The 16,611-nt window shown below is 38.2% G+C and overlaps 1 protein-coding gene across 2 annotated transcripts; it reads right to left on the bottom strand.

The window, feature by feature from the left end:
* Positions 1-13: 13 nt before the first annotated feature.
* On the bottom strand, positions 14-13,833 carry smndc1 (survival motor neuron domain containing 1). Of its 2 annotated transcripts, none has more exons than XM_062059199.1 (6): positions 13,758-13,833; positions 13,227-13,346; positions 8,302-8,444; positions 8,032-8,196; positions 7,763-7,916; positions 14-492 (listed from the first exon to the last, which is right to left on the bottom strand). In XM_062059199.1, exons 2-6 carry the CDS (start codon positions 13,344-13,346, stop codon positions 355-357), a joined length of 720 nt encoding a protein of 239 aa, XP_061915183.1. In that variant the 5' UTR covers positions 13,758-13,833; the 3' UTR covers positions 14-354. The 2 variants fall into 2 exon arrangements, with proteins under 2 accessions (XP_061915183.1, XP_061915184.1); XM_062059200.1 differs by lacking the exon at positions 13,758-13,833 and adding an exon at positions 13,402-13,710.
* Between the last annotated feature and the right edge of the window lie 2,778 nt (positions 13,834-16,611).

The following is a 16,611-nucleotide window of genomic DNA, read 5'->3' as shown; positions in this document are numbered from 1 at the left end:
GAGAAGAACGTCATAAAACTCAACAAATGGATCTTTTAATAGTTGCTTGTTATAAATACAGAGGTGAAAGGCATCATTGCTGTCATTGATGCATTTACTCTGAAATGAAAACACACAGCACGGTGGCCTGTGTGGACTTAGGGCACAAAGTCTACGTCCTGTGACCTCATTGCGAAGCGGGGTCACGTACTTCCTACTAAGAAAACTACACCGACATTCCAATGGTATTCCAGTCGCTCCTCTTGAACTGGACAAACTTGGATCATGTGTACGCACAACGTGGAAAACAGGCTTACATTCAGCGTGGCGCTGAAAGGGTTAATGTATTTACAAGAGACATGGGAGGGGGAGGGGTCATTGTGGCATTAAATGTCTGACGTTGTATTTGGATGTGTCGTTGTACTGAGTCATGGGTTTGTCGGCGATGCCGCACGTTCCCACCCCGACTTTTCCATTCACGCTTTCTGGGGAGGCAAATATGCTCCTCTTGACCTGGAACAGAAAAAAACACATTGTTACTAAGTAGCTGCCAAGACACAGTCCATATTGAAAATGATCTAATTGACAACTTTCTAGTAACTGCAGTCTCCCATAGTTGACAGGTGCTTCGTCTACAAAAACCAATAACCACATGCGTCTCTAAACAGTGGCACTACCAGCTGTGGCTGTAGGCAACCTCCTGATAGACCTTTTTTAAATTAACCCTTTAAAATGACATTAGTAGAGGAGGGAATGTTTGGGCATCTCACAATTCCATTATAAATTGATTATTTATATATCTATAATTAATAAATTGAATATAATTAATATGTGTGTGTATAATATATATATATGTGTATATAATATAGGGCTGCAACAACTAATCGATTAAAATTGATTATTAAAATAGTTGCCGATTAATTAAGTCATCGATTCGTTGGATCTATGCTGTGCGCAGAGGTTTATTTATTTATTTTTATTTTTTTAAATAAACCTTTATTTATAAACTGCAACATTTACAAACAGCTGAGGAACAATAATCAAAATAAGTATGGTGCCAGTATGCGGTTTTTTCCCCCAATAAAATACTGGATAGGATAGAAATGTAGTATCTCCTTTATCCGATTATTAATCGATTAATCGAAGTAATAATCGACAGATTATCAAATTAATCGCTAGTTGCAGCCCTAATATAATATATAATATAATATATAATATATATATAAATAAATAAAAATATCCATCCAATTTCTACTGCTTGTCCCTTTGTGCTGGAGCCTATCCCAGCTGCATTCGGGTGAAAGGCGGGGTACACCCTGGACAAGTGGCCACCTCATCACAGGGCCAACACAGATAGACAACATTCACACACTAGGGACCATTTAGTGTTGCCAATCAGCCTATCCCCAGGTGTATGTCTTTAGAGGTGGGAGGAGCCTATCCCCAGGTGCATGTCTTTGGAGGTGGGAGGAGCCTATCCCCAGGTGCATGTCTTTGGAGGTGGGAGGAAGCCGGAGTACCCGGAGGGACCCCACGCAGTCACGGGGAGAACATGCTAACTCCACACGGAAAGACCCCGAGCAGTGAGATCGAACCCAAGACCTTCTTATTGTGAATCACAAGCACTTACCCTGTTCCACCGTGCTGCCTATATATATATAAAAAAATATATATATACACACATACATATATATGGAAGACTAGATATGTGAGATGTTTGCTAAGTGATATAATAAAAGCCCCAAACGTGCGAGCAGGCATACTTGATTGAATGTTGTGCCTTCTGAAACCAGAGTGCACATACACTTTGGCCCACTAGTCGCCAAACCTCCGACTAATGTTTAGAGAAAATTAGCATTAACGCCACATTTCAGAACCGTCTGTACTACTTTATTTCACAGATGTAAATAATCGATGAATCGTCATGCATCGGAGAATCGATGAGCTGCCCCACCTCCAGTTAGTAGTACTCAGCATATCACTACTATTATGAAATATGACTCAGCTGTTAATGTGAAACTCACAATACACTTGCTTTACTTTCTCTACAATGGTAAATCAAAGCATTCACACAAATTAATCCTGACTTGGCAGTTTCTTCCTTAACGCCATGTTAACATTGGTTATGTTGCTTCTGTGTTGTACTTGGCCACGTGGTCGCTGAAAGCTGTTTTCCTTTCCACCTCCTTGTGCACGCCAAGTTATTTATTCAAGTCATAAAGGTAAGTTGTTGTATATATTGAGCCCCCACCCGTCTCCAATTAACACCCTGTCCTTTTCAGGTGAAACAAACACTCCGACTATAATTGGAGCATTTATGTCATACAGTCAACAGGCATGGATTAGGTACACACATGTAATAACACGAGATATTACATACTTATTTAGCTACATAGAAATAGGGCTCGGACGCAAGTGGCGTGCCAATCAATCGGCCACAGATCATTATTGGCCAATTTCTGTGGAAATGTTTGTGATCGCCAATCACTGCCTTCCAATGCTGATCACAATAAGCAGTGTTAATATGAGCACAATTGCTGCAAATAAACACTTCTCCCAGGTTTTAACATCACTGTGGAACTGGAGAAAGAGGCTGAAACGGGCCACATTGATCAAGAGAGCAGCAGACAAGCAGGAAACATGCCAAAGCTAAGCTATCTTGGAACAGAAGAAATAAGTGCTTGGTAAAGTTTAGGAAGTGAAGATTTACCCGCATTACAGCAGAAAGTAAACAGATATTAACAGGAAAATAACAAGTAGATTAATAAGAGTCTAGAAATATAATAATATTAAAGCAACAATAAATCAATGTTGATACAAAGGGTAGGAGCAGTATATAATTGATAAGATTTTATTTACACAAAATAAGTTTTTGATTGTTTTTGGTAGTTGGATAATTCAGGGTATATGTCTTTGGAGACAAGTGGATTTTGACTTTATATTGCCTAAACCAGTGTTTTTCAACCACTGTGCCGCGGCACACTAGTGAGATATTGTTTGGTGTGCCGTGGGAAATTATGTAATTTCACCTAATTGGGTTAAAAATATTTTTTGCAAACCAGTAATTATAATACACAAATAATGTGTTGTTGTTGAGTGTCTGCACTGTCTAGAGCTCGGCAGAGTAACCGTGTAATACTCTTCCATATCAGTAGGTGGCAGCAGGTAGTTAAGTGCTGTGTAGATGCCGGGAACATGGTTTGTGGTGATCACAATATGCAGAGGACAGCGGGAGGCAGTGTGCAAGTAAAAAGGTATCTAACACTTAAACCAAAAAATAAACAAAAAGGCATTGAAGCTTAGGGAAGGCTATGCAAAACTAAACTAAAACTGAACTGGCTGCAAAGTAAACAACAGAATGCTGGAGGACAGCAAAGACTTACAGTGTGTGGGGCAGACGGCCTCCACAAAGTACATCCGTACATGACATGACAATCAACAACAAAATAGGAGCGCAAGACAAGAACTCAGGAAAACACCAGTGACATGTCGTGACAGTAGACTACTTTAAGACAAGAGCTATATTGATGCACGGTTGGTTATGGTTTAAAGTCATATCCAACAATTGCGGGAACGACTTTTTAATTGTCAATATCGCCTGCTAAGTTTCATTTTTTAATGTTTTCTGTTGGTGGTGTGCCTCGAGATTTTTTCAATGAAAGAAATGTGCCTTGGCTCAGAAAAAGTTGAAAAACACCGGCCTAAACAATTGAATGAAGTAAAAGACAATCATGAACTAGTTTAAATATTCAGTTGCTATGGTTACAATGCTTCATGTGTTTTTTCTGCTGATTAGAATTGTGATTAAAAATTAAAAAGCAAAATCATTTAGTGGCCAGAAATAGTTTAAAGTCAAATGTATTGGTATCAGTATTAATATGGCCAATGGGTTATACTTGTATATCGCTTTTCTACCTTCAAGGTACTCAAAACACTTTGACACAAGGCCCTAACCACGACCCATCAGGAGCAAGGACACAGCGGATGTGACTAGGATGGTGGGAGCTGGGGGAACGAACCGGGAACCCTCAGGTTGCTGGCACGAGCCACGCCGTCCCCTGTAACTACATTGTATTGGATCAATAACCAGATGTGTAGTATGACCCACTAGAATAGAATAGAAAGTACTTTATTGATCCCTGGGGGAAATTCAGCACCACAGTTCGCTCACAATAGACAATAAACACTTGGGTATTTTTTACATGTGAATAATCACTACTGGCTCACTTTCTAAAGAGTAATGTGATTTTATGTTTCTTTTTACAGATGACAGTCAACAGCTCCCACAGTACAATTAATGCGTGTGATTGTATCAGCTGATCTCACTTATGGACGATCAATATTGGGATTGGCAGCATAAAACCCCGATCAGAACACCCTTAAGACATTTGAGGTGCTCTGTAAACTGCAAATTAGAAATGACTTTTTACAACAGCGGAGGCGCTTAAAAAGCAATCAAACGAAGTCTCCAGGATGGCGGAGGAAGTTAAAAAAAAACTTTAAGCGATTTTCTTTTGTATCCCCGACCAAACAACATGCATTTAAAGTTTCTACATGCAAGAAAAGTAATACCCAAGAAATAATAGTTTGGTGCAGCCCTACATAGGAAGCAACTTTCTATCATATATGCTTGGTTTGAAAACAGAGGGCAGATTAGCTATTTATACTACAAACCCTGTTTCCATATGAGTTGGGAAATTGTGTTGGATGTAAATATAAACGGAATACAATGATTTGCAAATCATTTTCAACCCATATTCAGTTGAATATGCTACAAAGACCACATATTTGATGTTCAAACTGATAAACTTTAGAATTTGATGACAGCAACACGTGCCAAAGAAGTTGGGAAAGGTGGCAATAAATACTGATAAAGTTGAGGAATGCTCATCAAACACTTATTTGGAACATCCCACAGGTGTACAGGAAAATTGGGAACAGGTGGGTGCCATGATTGGGTATAAAAGTAGATTCCATGAAATGCTCAGTCATTCACAAACAAGGATGGGGCGAGGGTCACCACTATGTCAACAAATGCATGAGCAAATCGTTGAACAGTTTAAGAATCACCTTTCTCAACCAGCTATTGCAAGGAATTTAGGGATTTCACCATCTACGCTCCGTAATATCATAAAAGGGTTCAGAGAATCTGGAGAAATCACTGCACGTAAGCAACTAAGCCCGTGACCTTCGATCCCTCAGGCTGTACTGCATCAACAAGCGACATCAGTGTGTAAAGGATATCACTACATGGGCTCAGGAACACTTCAGAAACCCACTGTCAGTAACTACAGTTGGTCGCTACATCTGTAAGTGCTAGTTAAAACTCTCCTATGCAAGGCGAAAACCGTTTATCAACAACACCCAGAAACGACGTCGGCTTCGCTGGGCCTGAGCTCATCTAAGATGGACTGAAACAAAGTGGAAAAGTGTTCTGTGGTCTGACGAGTCCACATTTCAAATTGTTTTTGAAAACTGTGGACGTCGTGTCCTCCGGACCAAAGAGGAAAAGAACCATCCGGATTGTTATAGGCGCAAAGTGTAAAAGCCAGCATGTGTGATGGTATGGGGGTGTATTAGTGCCCAAGACATGGGTAACTTACACATCTGTGAAGGCGCCATTAATGCTGAAAGGTACATACAGGTTTTGGAGCAACATATGTTGCCATCCAAGCAACGTTACCATGGACGCCCCTGCTTATTTCAGCAAGACAATGCCAAGCCACGTGTTACATCAACGTGGCTTCATAGTAAAAGAGTGCGGGTACTAGACTGGCCTGCCTGTAGTCCAGACCTGTCTCCCACTGAAAATGTGTGGCGCATTATGAAGCCTAAAATACCACAACGGAGACCCCCGGACTGTTGAACAACTTAAGCTGTACATCAAGCAAGAATGGGAAAGAATTCCACCTGAGAAGCTTCAAAAATGTGTCTCCTCAGTTCCCAAACGTTTACTGAGTGTTGTTAAAAGGAAAGGCCATGTAACACAGTGGTGAACATGCCCTTTCCCAACTACTTTGGCACGTGTTGCAGCCATGAAATTCTAATTATTACTTGCAAAAAAAAATAAAAAATTTTATGAGTTTGAACATCAAACATCTTGTTTTTGTGGTGCATTCAATTGAATATGGGTTGAAAATGCAGGCATGTGATTTGACCACAATGAAAAAGACTGAAAAAATTTCCGGGTGTCTGGGGGACGAAGGCCAGGTCCAGGGCGGTGCCCTGGTGGGGGGACAAGGGGGGCAACGCCCCCCGAAGCTCCTGGTTTTTCACCAATTTAACATGCTAAAATTAACAAAGACAGCACCATTTGAAGAAAATATTTTAGTGTTTAAAGACATGAAAACATCATTAATAGAACATACATAACCCAATTATCCTAATGAATCACTGTAAATGGTTCAGTCCCAACAGTATTTAGTCACTAATATTTACATCTTGTGTTCATTTCACATCCACAGGTGTCACATTGATCAGTGTTATTATCCACAGTTTATTTACAGTATTACCACATTACTTCAGTTCATGTAATGTAAACATTTCATTCTTTTCGCCAAAATAGGATATACATTTAAGAAAATAATTAAACATGTTCAGTATTGTTTACTCATATTTGAAAATAGGAAATGATAATAATGTGAGGACACTGACATATTGCATGAAACAAGTGTGAAAATATTTACCTTCAAGATTGTTACACCACTGACAATAGTTTCAAGAGACTACATAAGAACTTAATATTACAAAATAGTATTAAATGCAAATTAATTTCAAATAAATTGTTAACTGGAATCAATAATGCGACTCTTTGAATTTCTCTAATTTCATAATATATTTTCACGTGGCTTTTTATTTTTACAAAAACCCATTTATATTTCGCTAAGCAATAATTGGTTAATATTTCAAACAAACATGCGTATTTCGCAAGCAAATATTTTTTAGCTTACCTCATTATTAACAACCCTGTCTGCAACTGAAGTGGGTTGTTAGGGTGGATCTTTCCTCTCGATGTAAACAAAAGATGAAGTCCGTAAGGTTTGCTCACTTTCGGTTGACATCCAAAAGTACCAGCTAGTGAAAAGTTGGTTTTCCTTGCTTCAAGTTGTTTCATATGTTTTTGGCGTTTCGCATGTACTTCCAAAGCCTTGAAACCTCGTGATCCATAGTCAATATTATCATGACACCACGTGTACAAAACCTTTCCGGGACGATCGATTTTCCGAATAAAATCACCGAACAAAGTCGTAACTTCCTTCTTCCCAACAGTATCAGTGATTTCCCTTTCCATCCAGTCCCATCGAAACTTATTTTTGACATGTTTATCGATTTCTTTTACTCGTAAAGCGTCCTTTCTCTCGAGAACCGACATTGTTTGCATATGGAAAATGGCCGTAGTAACCATTATGAATGATGACGTTATTAACGTCATCATTCATAACAGATGTCCTGATTGGTCACAAGGAACATATCGACCAATCAACTACGGCGTAATATAAACTACGTCTCGAATCTTGATTTAGGGTCGGAAAAAAAACGGGAAAACGGGAGATAATTTTATTTTTTTCCCCGAGATTAAAAAAGAAGGAATTCCGACTTTAGACGGAAAAATCACATGCCTGAAAATGATTTGCAAATCATTGTATTCCGTTTATTTTTACATCTAACACAATTTCCCAACTCATATGGAAACGGGGTTTGTAGTATATGTAATAGTATTTGTGTATACATTGTTGGCAAAATGCATTTGTAAAAATAAAAGTCAGAGTATAATGTATCTCACCTGTCCTTTCTTGGTTTTTGAGTAGGCTTTGTTGTTGAACTGTTGCCACTTGGACTTTTGGTCCTCCCGCTCCTGCTCCAGTTCCTTCATCCTCAGCACCTTTTTCTGGGCTTTCTTCTTTTTATATTCTCGCTGTTCGGCTATCTGCTCCTTCCTGAAGAGATGAGGGGAGAAAAAAAAAAAAACATAAAGCGCATGAACCACTTTCACCTCAGTCTTCATTACACAGGAAGCACTGGAGATGCTGAAGGAGATATATTTGATTGTACCTCGACTTGGACTTTAAACCCAGCAAGTCATCGTCCAGGTGGCCTCCGTCCTCTCGCGACTTGAGGTTCTGCAGAGGGATCACTTCGGCGTTGCCGTAGCTGATGAAGGTGACGGCCGCCGTGCTGTTTTCATGGTCGACCTCCTCGATCTCGGCGTCGTACACCCTGCAAAAGAACCACGACTGTAAGCAGGTGAGTACAGTTCCAAGAGCTTCAAGATGTGGACAATAATGTAACAATGGCATGATTCGTGTTCCAGGCGACACTCACTGTCCGTCCTGACTCCACACGGCCAAACACTTGTCCCCCACTTTCCAGATGTGCTTGGCGGGAGCCGCCGGGGCGCCATTTGTACTGGGAGCAGCATCAGCGGGCTGTGAGGCCAGGAGGTCTTTTGTCAAGTCAATGACTTCCTGAAAAAAGATGGTAAACATAATGGAGGTCAGGTGAACAGGGGACAGTTCCTTATTCTGTGTGAGGGTAGACCTGGACCGATGTTCGCTAAATCAATTAATCCAACGATAAATGAAAATTAACTCTATAATCTAGTGGTCACTCTTTGCAGGCGTTTGTACTAAATGCACATAAACGGTAATAATGATAACCGTGGTTCAACTCCAGACGATTATATTATTGTATTAAATTAAAATGATCCATAAACCGTGACTGATTACCACCCGTTGATAAAATTATGGATCGACTAGCGTTTGCTTGCTAAATCGCTGAGCCCAGGATGTCTCTGACAATCTTGCACTTTCTGTTTTGGAAATGACATGAATGTTTGTGCCACTGCTTAATAACTATTTAATAAATACAGTTTTGGTAAATTGACTTAGTTGTGATTTCCTTCTCTGCATGAAAGTTTAAAATGAGCATATATTAATGCAGTATGAAGAAGAATGTTTTAAAGTAGACACATAGAATCATCATACTGCTGTGATTATATGCATCAAGTGTTCATTCAAGGCTAAGGCAAAATGCAGAGATATATATCGTGTATCGCGACATGGCCTAAAAATATTGAGATATTAATAAAAGGCCATATCGCCCAGCCCTAGAAACAACCCTTTTGTGTGACTGAGTGTAAATGGGGACGTAGGTTTTTTGGGTTGGTGCACTAATTGTAAGTGTATCTTGTGTTTTTTTATGTTGATTTTTTTTTTTTTTAAAGAAAAAAAAAGAACCACTGCTCTAAGCCTTTCAATTTACACCCAAATCTGCATTGATAAATAAACAGTGGCCTAATGCAGTGTTTTTCAACCTTTTTTGAGCCAAGGCGCATTTTTTTCTTTGAAAAAATCCAAAAGGCACACCACAAACAGAAATCATTAAAAAAAATTTACTCAGTAGACAATAAAATGTCGTCGTCGCAATTGTTGGATATGAATTTAAAGCATAACCAAGCATGCATCAATATAGCTCTTGTCTCAAAGTAGGTGTATTGTCACCACCTGTCACATTACGCCGTGACTTAATTTTTGTTTTTTGGTGTTTTCCTGTGAGTAGTTCTTGTCTTGCGCGCCTATTTTAGTGGCTTTTTCTCTTTTTTGGTATTTTCCTGTAGCAGTTTCATGTCTTCCTTTGAGCGATATTTCCCGCATCTACTTTGTTTTAGCAATCAAGAATATTTCAGTTGTTTTTATCCTTCTTTGTGGGGACATTGTTGATTGTCATGTCGTGTTCGGATGTACTTTGTGGACGCCGCCTTTGCTCCACAGTAAGTCTTTGCTGTCGTCCAGCATTCTGTTTTTGTTTACTTTGTAGCCAGTTCAGTTTTAGTTTCGTTCTGCATAGCCTTCCCTAAGCTTCAATGCATTTTCTTAGGGGCACTCACCTTTTGTTTATTTTTGGTTTAAGCATTAGACACCTTTTTACCTGCACGCTGCCTCCCGCTGTTTCCGACATCTACAAAGCAATTACCGTATTTTTCGGATTATAAATCGCTCCGGAGTATAAATCGCTCCGGGGTATAAATCGCACCGGCCGAAAATGCATAATAAAGAAGGAAAAAAACATATATAAGTCGCACTGGAGTATAAGTCGCATTTTTGGGGGAAGTTTATTTGATAAAATCCAACACCAAGAATAGACATTTGAAAGGCAATTTAAAATAAATAAAGAATAGTGAACAACAGGCTGAATAAGTGTACGTTATATGACTCATAAATAACTAACTGAGAATGTGCCTGGTATGTTAACGTAACATATTATGGTAAAAGTCATTCAAATAACTATAGCATATAGAACATGCTATACGTTTACCAAACAATCTGTCACTCCTAATCGCTAAATCCCATGAAACCTTTTTCCTCTGTGTCGCTTCTAAACAACTCTGCCAACTCCAAAGGTATGCGCCGCTTCCTCTTGCCGTTTTCTGCTGCATATTTCACTACATCCAGCTTGTAATCTGCAGTATATGAGTCCCTTTTCGGTGCCACTTTTGTTCAGCCCTTGTCAGTTTTTATAAGTTACCGCCAATGTTGAAATGATCCATTTTTATAGCTACGGACGTAGTAGCAGGTGACCCACAATGCACTTCTGCCATGACCCGCCCCCGCCAAATTTTTATTGGTTGACGTGTGTGTGACGATTGCTGACGTGTGTGTGACGATTGCTGACATTCGCCTCGTCTTACGGGAATGAGATAGATAATATTATTTGATATTTTACGGTAATGTGTTAATAATTTCACACATAAGTCGCTCCGGAGTATAAATCGCACCACCGGCCAAACTAAGGCTGAAACGACGCGTCGACGTCTTCGGTTACGTAAATACGTCGACGGCGTTTGTGTGTGTCGACGCGTCGCATATTTACGTCACACTACCGTCATGGCGGAGCGCAAAGCAGACTGTGCGAGCGAGGGGGAAAAAGCACGCCAAAAGTTGTCAAAAGTGTGGGAGAATTTCAATACACGGCCTAATAATGTTGTTGTATGCACACTGTGTCGAGCGGAAATGGCCTATCATAGCAGCACAACGGCTATGAACAAACATTTGAAAAGAAAACCATCAACCATCAACTAGTCAATCGTCCGCGCGAGTATACGTTGTCATCATTACACAAAAACATGAATGTGTCATTTGTGTCTGCTAGGGGTGTAACGGTACGTGTTTTGTATTGAACCGTTTCGGTACGGGGGTTTTGGTTCGGTACGGGGGTGTACCGAACGAGTTTCTAAGCTAAAGCTAAAGTCTTAACAAGCTGCTTTGCTCCTTCTGCTTCTGTCTCAGCACGCAGCATTGTCCCACCCACACAACCATCTGATTGGTACACACAAAGCATTATCAGCCAATCAGCAGTGCGTATTCAAAACGTTACCAGCCAATCTGCAGTGCGTATTCAGAGCGCATGTAGTCAGCGCTTCAGCGTGGAGCAGATAGGTGTTTAGCAGGTGAGCATCAGGCAGCGGACTCTCCCCAAATGATAATAAACACCTCCCAGTCAACTACTAGTAACATCACTATGAGCCCGTTGACCTTCTAGAAACTTAAACTGCAGCTCAGCTCACTCGCAGTCCTGGCTTGAGGTGAAGGCTAATTACCTCTCAGTTCCAGCCACATCGACCCCTTCTGAGCGCCTATTTTCAGCTGCTGGGAATATTGTAAACAAGAAAAGAACCAGAGCATGTAGACATGCTAACCTTTCTTCATTACAACTGTTAGTCACTCACTGGAATGAGTAGAATTGGTTATTGTGTACTGTGTTGGACTGGATGTTTATTTTGCACATTTTAAAAGCAATACTTAATATTTACAGTGCTCCAGAATATTTATATTGGCATTTTTTTGTATTGGATGTTTATCTTTATTTTTGCACATTTTAGCAAATAAGCAATACTTTCACTTTTGTTGAAATGTTTACACTGTTGTTACAGAATATTTCGTTTTGCACTTTTTTGTATTGGATGTTTATCTTTATTTTTGCACATTTTAAAGCAAAATAAGCAATACTTTTACTTTTGAAATGCTTATACTATTGCAGAATATTAAGATTTGCACTGGATGTTTACTTTTATATTTGTACATTAAAAATCCAATAAGATACTTTTAATTTTGTTAAATGTTAAAAGTTTTAAATGTTTACATTGTTACTGAATATTTTGTCATGTTGTTGACAATGTTGACTGAGTGGCCATACTTTTTTTTTTTTTGTAAATAAAAGCCATGCCTTTTGAAAAAACGGGCCTACATTTATTTTTTCATCTTCATTTTAAATAAAAAAAATAATCTGTAAAAGGAAAAATGATCTATAGATTAATCGAAAAAATAATCTATAGATTAACCGATCAATCGAAAAAAATTATCTATAGATTAATCGATAGAAAAATAATCCTTAGCTGCAGCCTTAGGCCAAAAAAAAAAAAACTGCGATTTATAATCCGAAAAATACGGTAGCTAACGGCTGCCACCTACTGATATGGAAGAGTATTACACGGTTACTCTGCCGAGCTCTAGACAGCACCAACGCTCAACAACAACACATCATTTGCAGACTATAATTACTGGTTTGCAAAAAATATTTTTAACCCATCCATTTTCTACCGCTTATTCCCTTCGGGGTCGCGGGGGGCGCTGGAGCCTATCTCAGCTACAATCGGGCGGAAGGCGGGGTACACCCTGAACAAGTCGCCACCTCATCGCAGGGCCAACACAGATAGACAGACAACATTCACACTCACATTCACACACTAGGGACGATTTAGTGTTGCCAATCAACCTATCCCCAGGTGCATGTCTTTGGAGGTGGGAGGAAGCCGGAGTACCCGGAGGGAACCCACACAGTCACGGGGAGGACATGCAAACTCCACCTTTTTAACCCAAATAGGTGAAATTAGATAATCTCCCACAGCACACCAGATGGTATCTCACGGCACAGTGGTTGAAAAACACTGGCCTAGCGGGACCCTAGACCCAGAAGTGCCCGGATGTGCTTCTAGGTCACGTGATTGCAGCCCACCTACACATGCATTGTTATCATGTATTACTTCATCCGTGGTGCAGTTGCTCTCAAAAATAATATTGACAATAATACCGTTTATCGGCAACGATTTGTAGGTCATTATTATCGCCGAGCAAAATTCGTTATCGGTCCAGGCCTACTTAGGAAACATTTAACAGGAGGGAATGAAAGCAGTTAAATGACAGAAGCCGAGATTACAGCAAAATGAAGCATTGCTGTGATAATGTGCACACCTGCAAGTCTTTTTGTAGTTTGCGGAGGTCTTCATTGTCCGCATCAGTGGACAAGGCGACTTCAACTTGCTGGAGCTGAGCTTTGTAGCTGCCGAGCTGCTTCACCAAGTCCTCCGACATCTGTGGGGAAACACCGTTAGCATGTTAGCATCGTGGCTAAGCTACGGCCACTTACTGAAGCTGCGGTACGGTCGGGGACGAATAGGAACGCAACTATCCCGGCGGTGGATTCGGCTTACACAAAACACACACAAACCGAGCTAGAAGCTAATGTTGAAGTAAAAAGTCGAGATAACACGTCTGACTGACGCGTGTCGTTAACAAACTATTGCCGCTAGCTTAAAGCGGCTAGCATCGTATGAAGCTAATGCTAACACGTTAGCAGCATGAGAACCGGCGAAAATACACGTAAAAGGCGCGAATATTTCTTAACCACAATGTGGTCCGTAGCTTAAAGTACCTATACACGAATGTACTAGAGCGATACAGCGTGTAAACATTCAACTATTTAGTCAACGATAAAACACTCACTCTAGAAGAACAACAACGGAGGTAGGACGGCGTACTTCCGGTGCATAAAAAAATAATCTCGCGATAACACCCATAGACATTTTATAAGTAGACGCAGCATTGGCTGCTGTGACGCGAGAAATCGGGCCGCCATCTTGAAGTGGTGATGAGGAGCCGGCGAGCTGCCTAAACTGACAGTTGACAGGTAGAAAACAAAGATAGTGTTCAGCGTTTTCCTGCTCAAATGAGCGGACTGTTGAAAAGAGGAATCTACTATTTGTTGTATTCTGTGAAAATAATATTACCACAGAGTTGAGAAGGAGCAAAGATCTTCAATATTTGTATGTGAAAATCACAAAGAAATCTTCTGGGGGAGGATGACCCCCCTACAGGGGTTTGGTTTACAAACTTTCAACCCCAACTAAAACAAAATTCACCAGCCGCCACTGATTATGATGCATTGTCTACAGTGATGGTTCACAGTTCGGGGGTGGTCATGGTAGCTGTCTTATCTTTTTGAACAAAAGACAGCTACCATGACCACCCCCGAACTGTGAACCATCACTGTAGACACTTTTCACCTTTGATCACGAAAGACACTTTAACTGCTGTGAACAAATGTCACCTCCATATTTATACTGTTGACTGTCATTCAGAATGTACAATAATGTTATGTTACTTACTGTGCCTTGTATATACATTTTTATTTTTATTTTATTTTAGCTAAGTACCGTGTGACTTGTTGAAGGGTGGACTAGCAAAGTAAGATTTTCATTGTACGGCAAACTGTCTGTTTAACTGTGCATATGACAATAAACAATCTTGAATCTTGAATTCTCATTTTAGGCAAAATATAAGACAATACTTTCTTAACAGTATAATTGTAACCAGGAATAAGTCTTCAAGTAACAATATTCAAATACTAACATTGTTGGGTAAGACATAATGAATAATGCTGTATAATCGACTGTATTTATATTATTCACATGTGAATAATGCTGTATAATCGACTGTATTTATATTATTCACATGTGAATAATGCTGTATAATAGACTGTATTTATATTATTCACATGTGAATAATTCTGTATAATAGACTGTATTTATGTTTTTCACATGTGAATAATACTGTATAATAGACTGTATTTATATTATTCACATGTGAATAATGCTGTATAGTAGACTGTATTTATATTATTCACATGTGAATAATGCTGTATAATACACTGTATTTATATTATTCACATGTGAATAATGCTGTATAATAGACTGTATTTATATTATTCACATGTGAATAATGCTGTATAATACACTGTATTTATATTATTCACATGTGAATAATGCTGTATAATAGACTGTATTTATATTATTCACATGTGAATAATGCTGTATAGTAGACTGTATTTATATTATTCACATGTGAATAATGCTGTATAGTAGACTGTATTTATATTATTCACATGTGAATAATGCTGTATAATAGACTGTATTTATATTATTCACATGTGAATAATGCTGTATAATAGACTGTATTTATATTATTCACATGTGAATAATGCTGTATAGTAGACTGTATTTATGTTATTCACATGTGAATAATGCTGTATAATCGACTGTATTTATATTATTCACATGTGAATAATGCTGTATAATAGACTGTATTTATATTATTCACATGTGAATAATGATGTATAATCGACTGTATTTATGTTATTCACATGTGAATAATGCTGTATAATAGACTGTATTTATGTTATTCACATGTGAATAATGCTGTATAATCGACTGTATTTATATTATTAACATGTGAATAATGCTGTATAATAGACTGTATTTATGTTATTCACATGTGAATAATGCTGTATAATAAACTGTTTTTATATTATTCACATGTGAATAATGCTGTATAATAGACTGTATTTATATTATTCACATGTGAATAATGCTGTATAATAGACTGTATTTATATTATTCACATGTGAATAATGCTGTATAATAGACTGTATTTATATTATTCACATGTGAATAATGCTGTATAGTAGACTGTATTTATATTATTCACATGTGAATAATGCTGTATAGTAGACTGTATTTATATTATTCACATGTGAATAATGCTGTATAATAGACTGTATTTATATTATTCACATGTGAATAATGCTGTATAATAGACTGTATTTATATTATTCACATGTGAATAATGCTGTATAATAGACTGTATTTATATTATTCACATGTGAATAATTCTGTATAATAGACTGTATCTATATTATTCACATGTGAATAATGCTGTATAGTAGACTGTATTTATGTTATTCACATGTGAATAATGCTGTATAATCGACTGTATTTATATTATTCACATGTGAATAATGCTGTATAATCGACTGTATTTCTATTATTCACATGTGAATAATGATGTATAATCGACTGTATTTATGTTATTCACATGTGAATAATGCTGTATAATAGACTGTATTTATGTTATTCACATGTGAATAATGCTGTATAATCGACTGTATTTATATTATTCACATGTGAATAATGCTGTATAATAGACTGTATTTATGTTATTCACATGTGAATAATGCTGTATAATAAACTGTTTTTATATTATTCACATGTGAATAATGCTGTATAATAGACTGTATTTATGTTATTCACATGTGAATAATGCGGTATACTAGACTGTATTTATATTATTCACATGTAAATAATGCTGTATAATAGACTGTATTTATGTTATTCACATGTGAATAATGCTGTATAATCGACTGTATTTATATTATTCACATGTGAATAATGCTGTATAATAGACTGTATTTATGTTATTCACATGTGAATAATGCTGTATAATCGACTGTATTTATATTATT

This window comes from Entelurus aequoreus, linkage group LG09, assembly GCF_033978785.1.
Source record: "Entelurus aequoreus isolate RoL-2023_Sb linkage group LG09, RoL_Eaeq_v1.1, whole genome shotgun sequence".
NCBI lineage: Eukaryota > Metazoa > Chordata > Actinopteri > Syngnathiformes > Syngnathidae > Entelurus > Entelurus aequoreus.
The sequence above is the reverse complement of the archived record's forward strand: the minus strand, read 5'-3'. Positions and strand labels throughout refer to the sequence as shown.

Excerpts from the sequence above, each read along its gene's own strand:
- smndc1 (XM_062059199.1), bottom strand. The coding sequence starts at position 13,346 with ATGTCGGAGGACTTGGTGAAGCAGCTCGGCAGCTACAAAGCTCAGCTC. Across the intron at positions 7,917-8,031 it reads GGTTTAAAGTCCAAGTCGAG|GAAGGAGCAGATAGCCGAAC; the intron begins GTACAATCAAAT and ends TCATCTCTTCAG. Across the intron at positions 493-7,762 it reads CAAAAACCAAGAAAGGACAG|GTCAAGAGGAGCATATTTGC; the intron begins GTGAGATACATT and ends TTTCTGTTCCAG.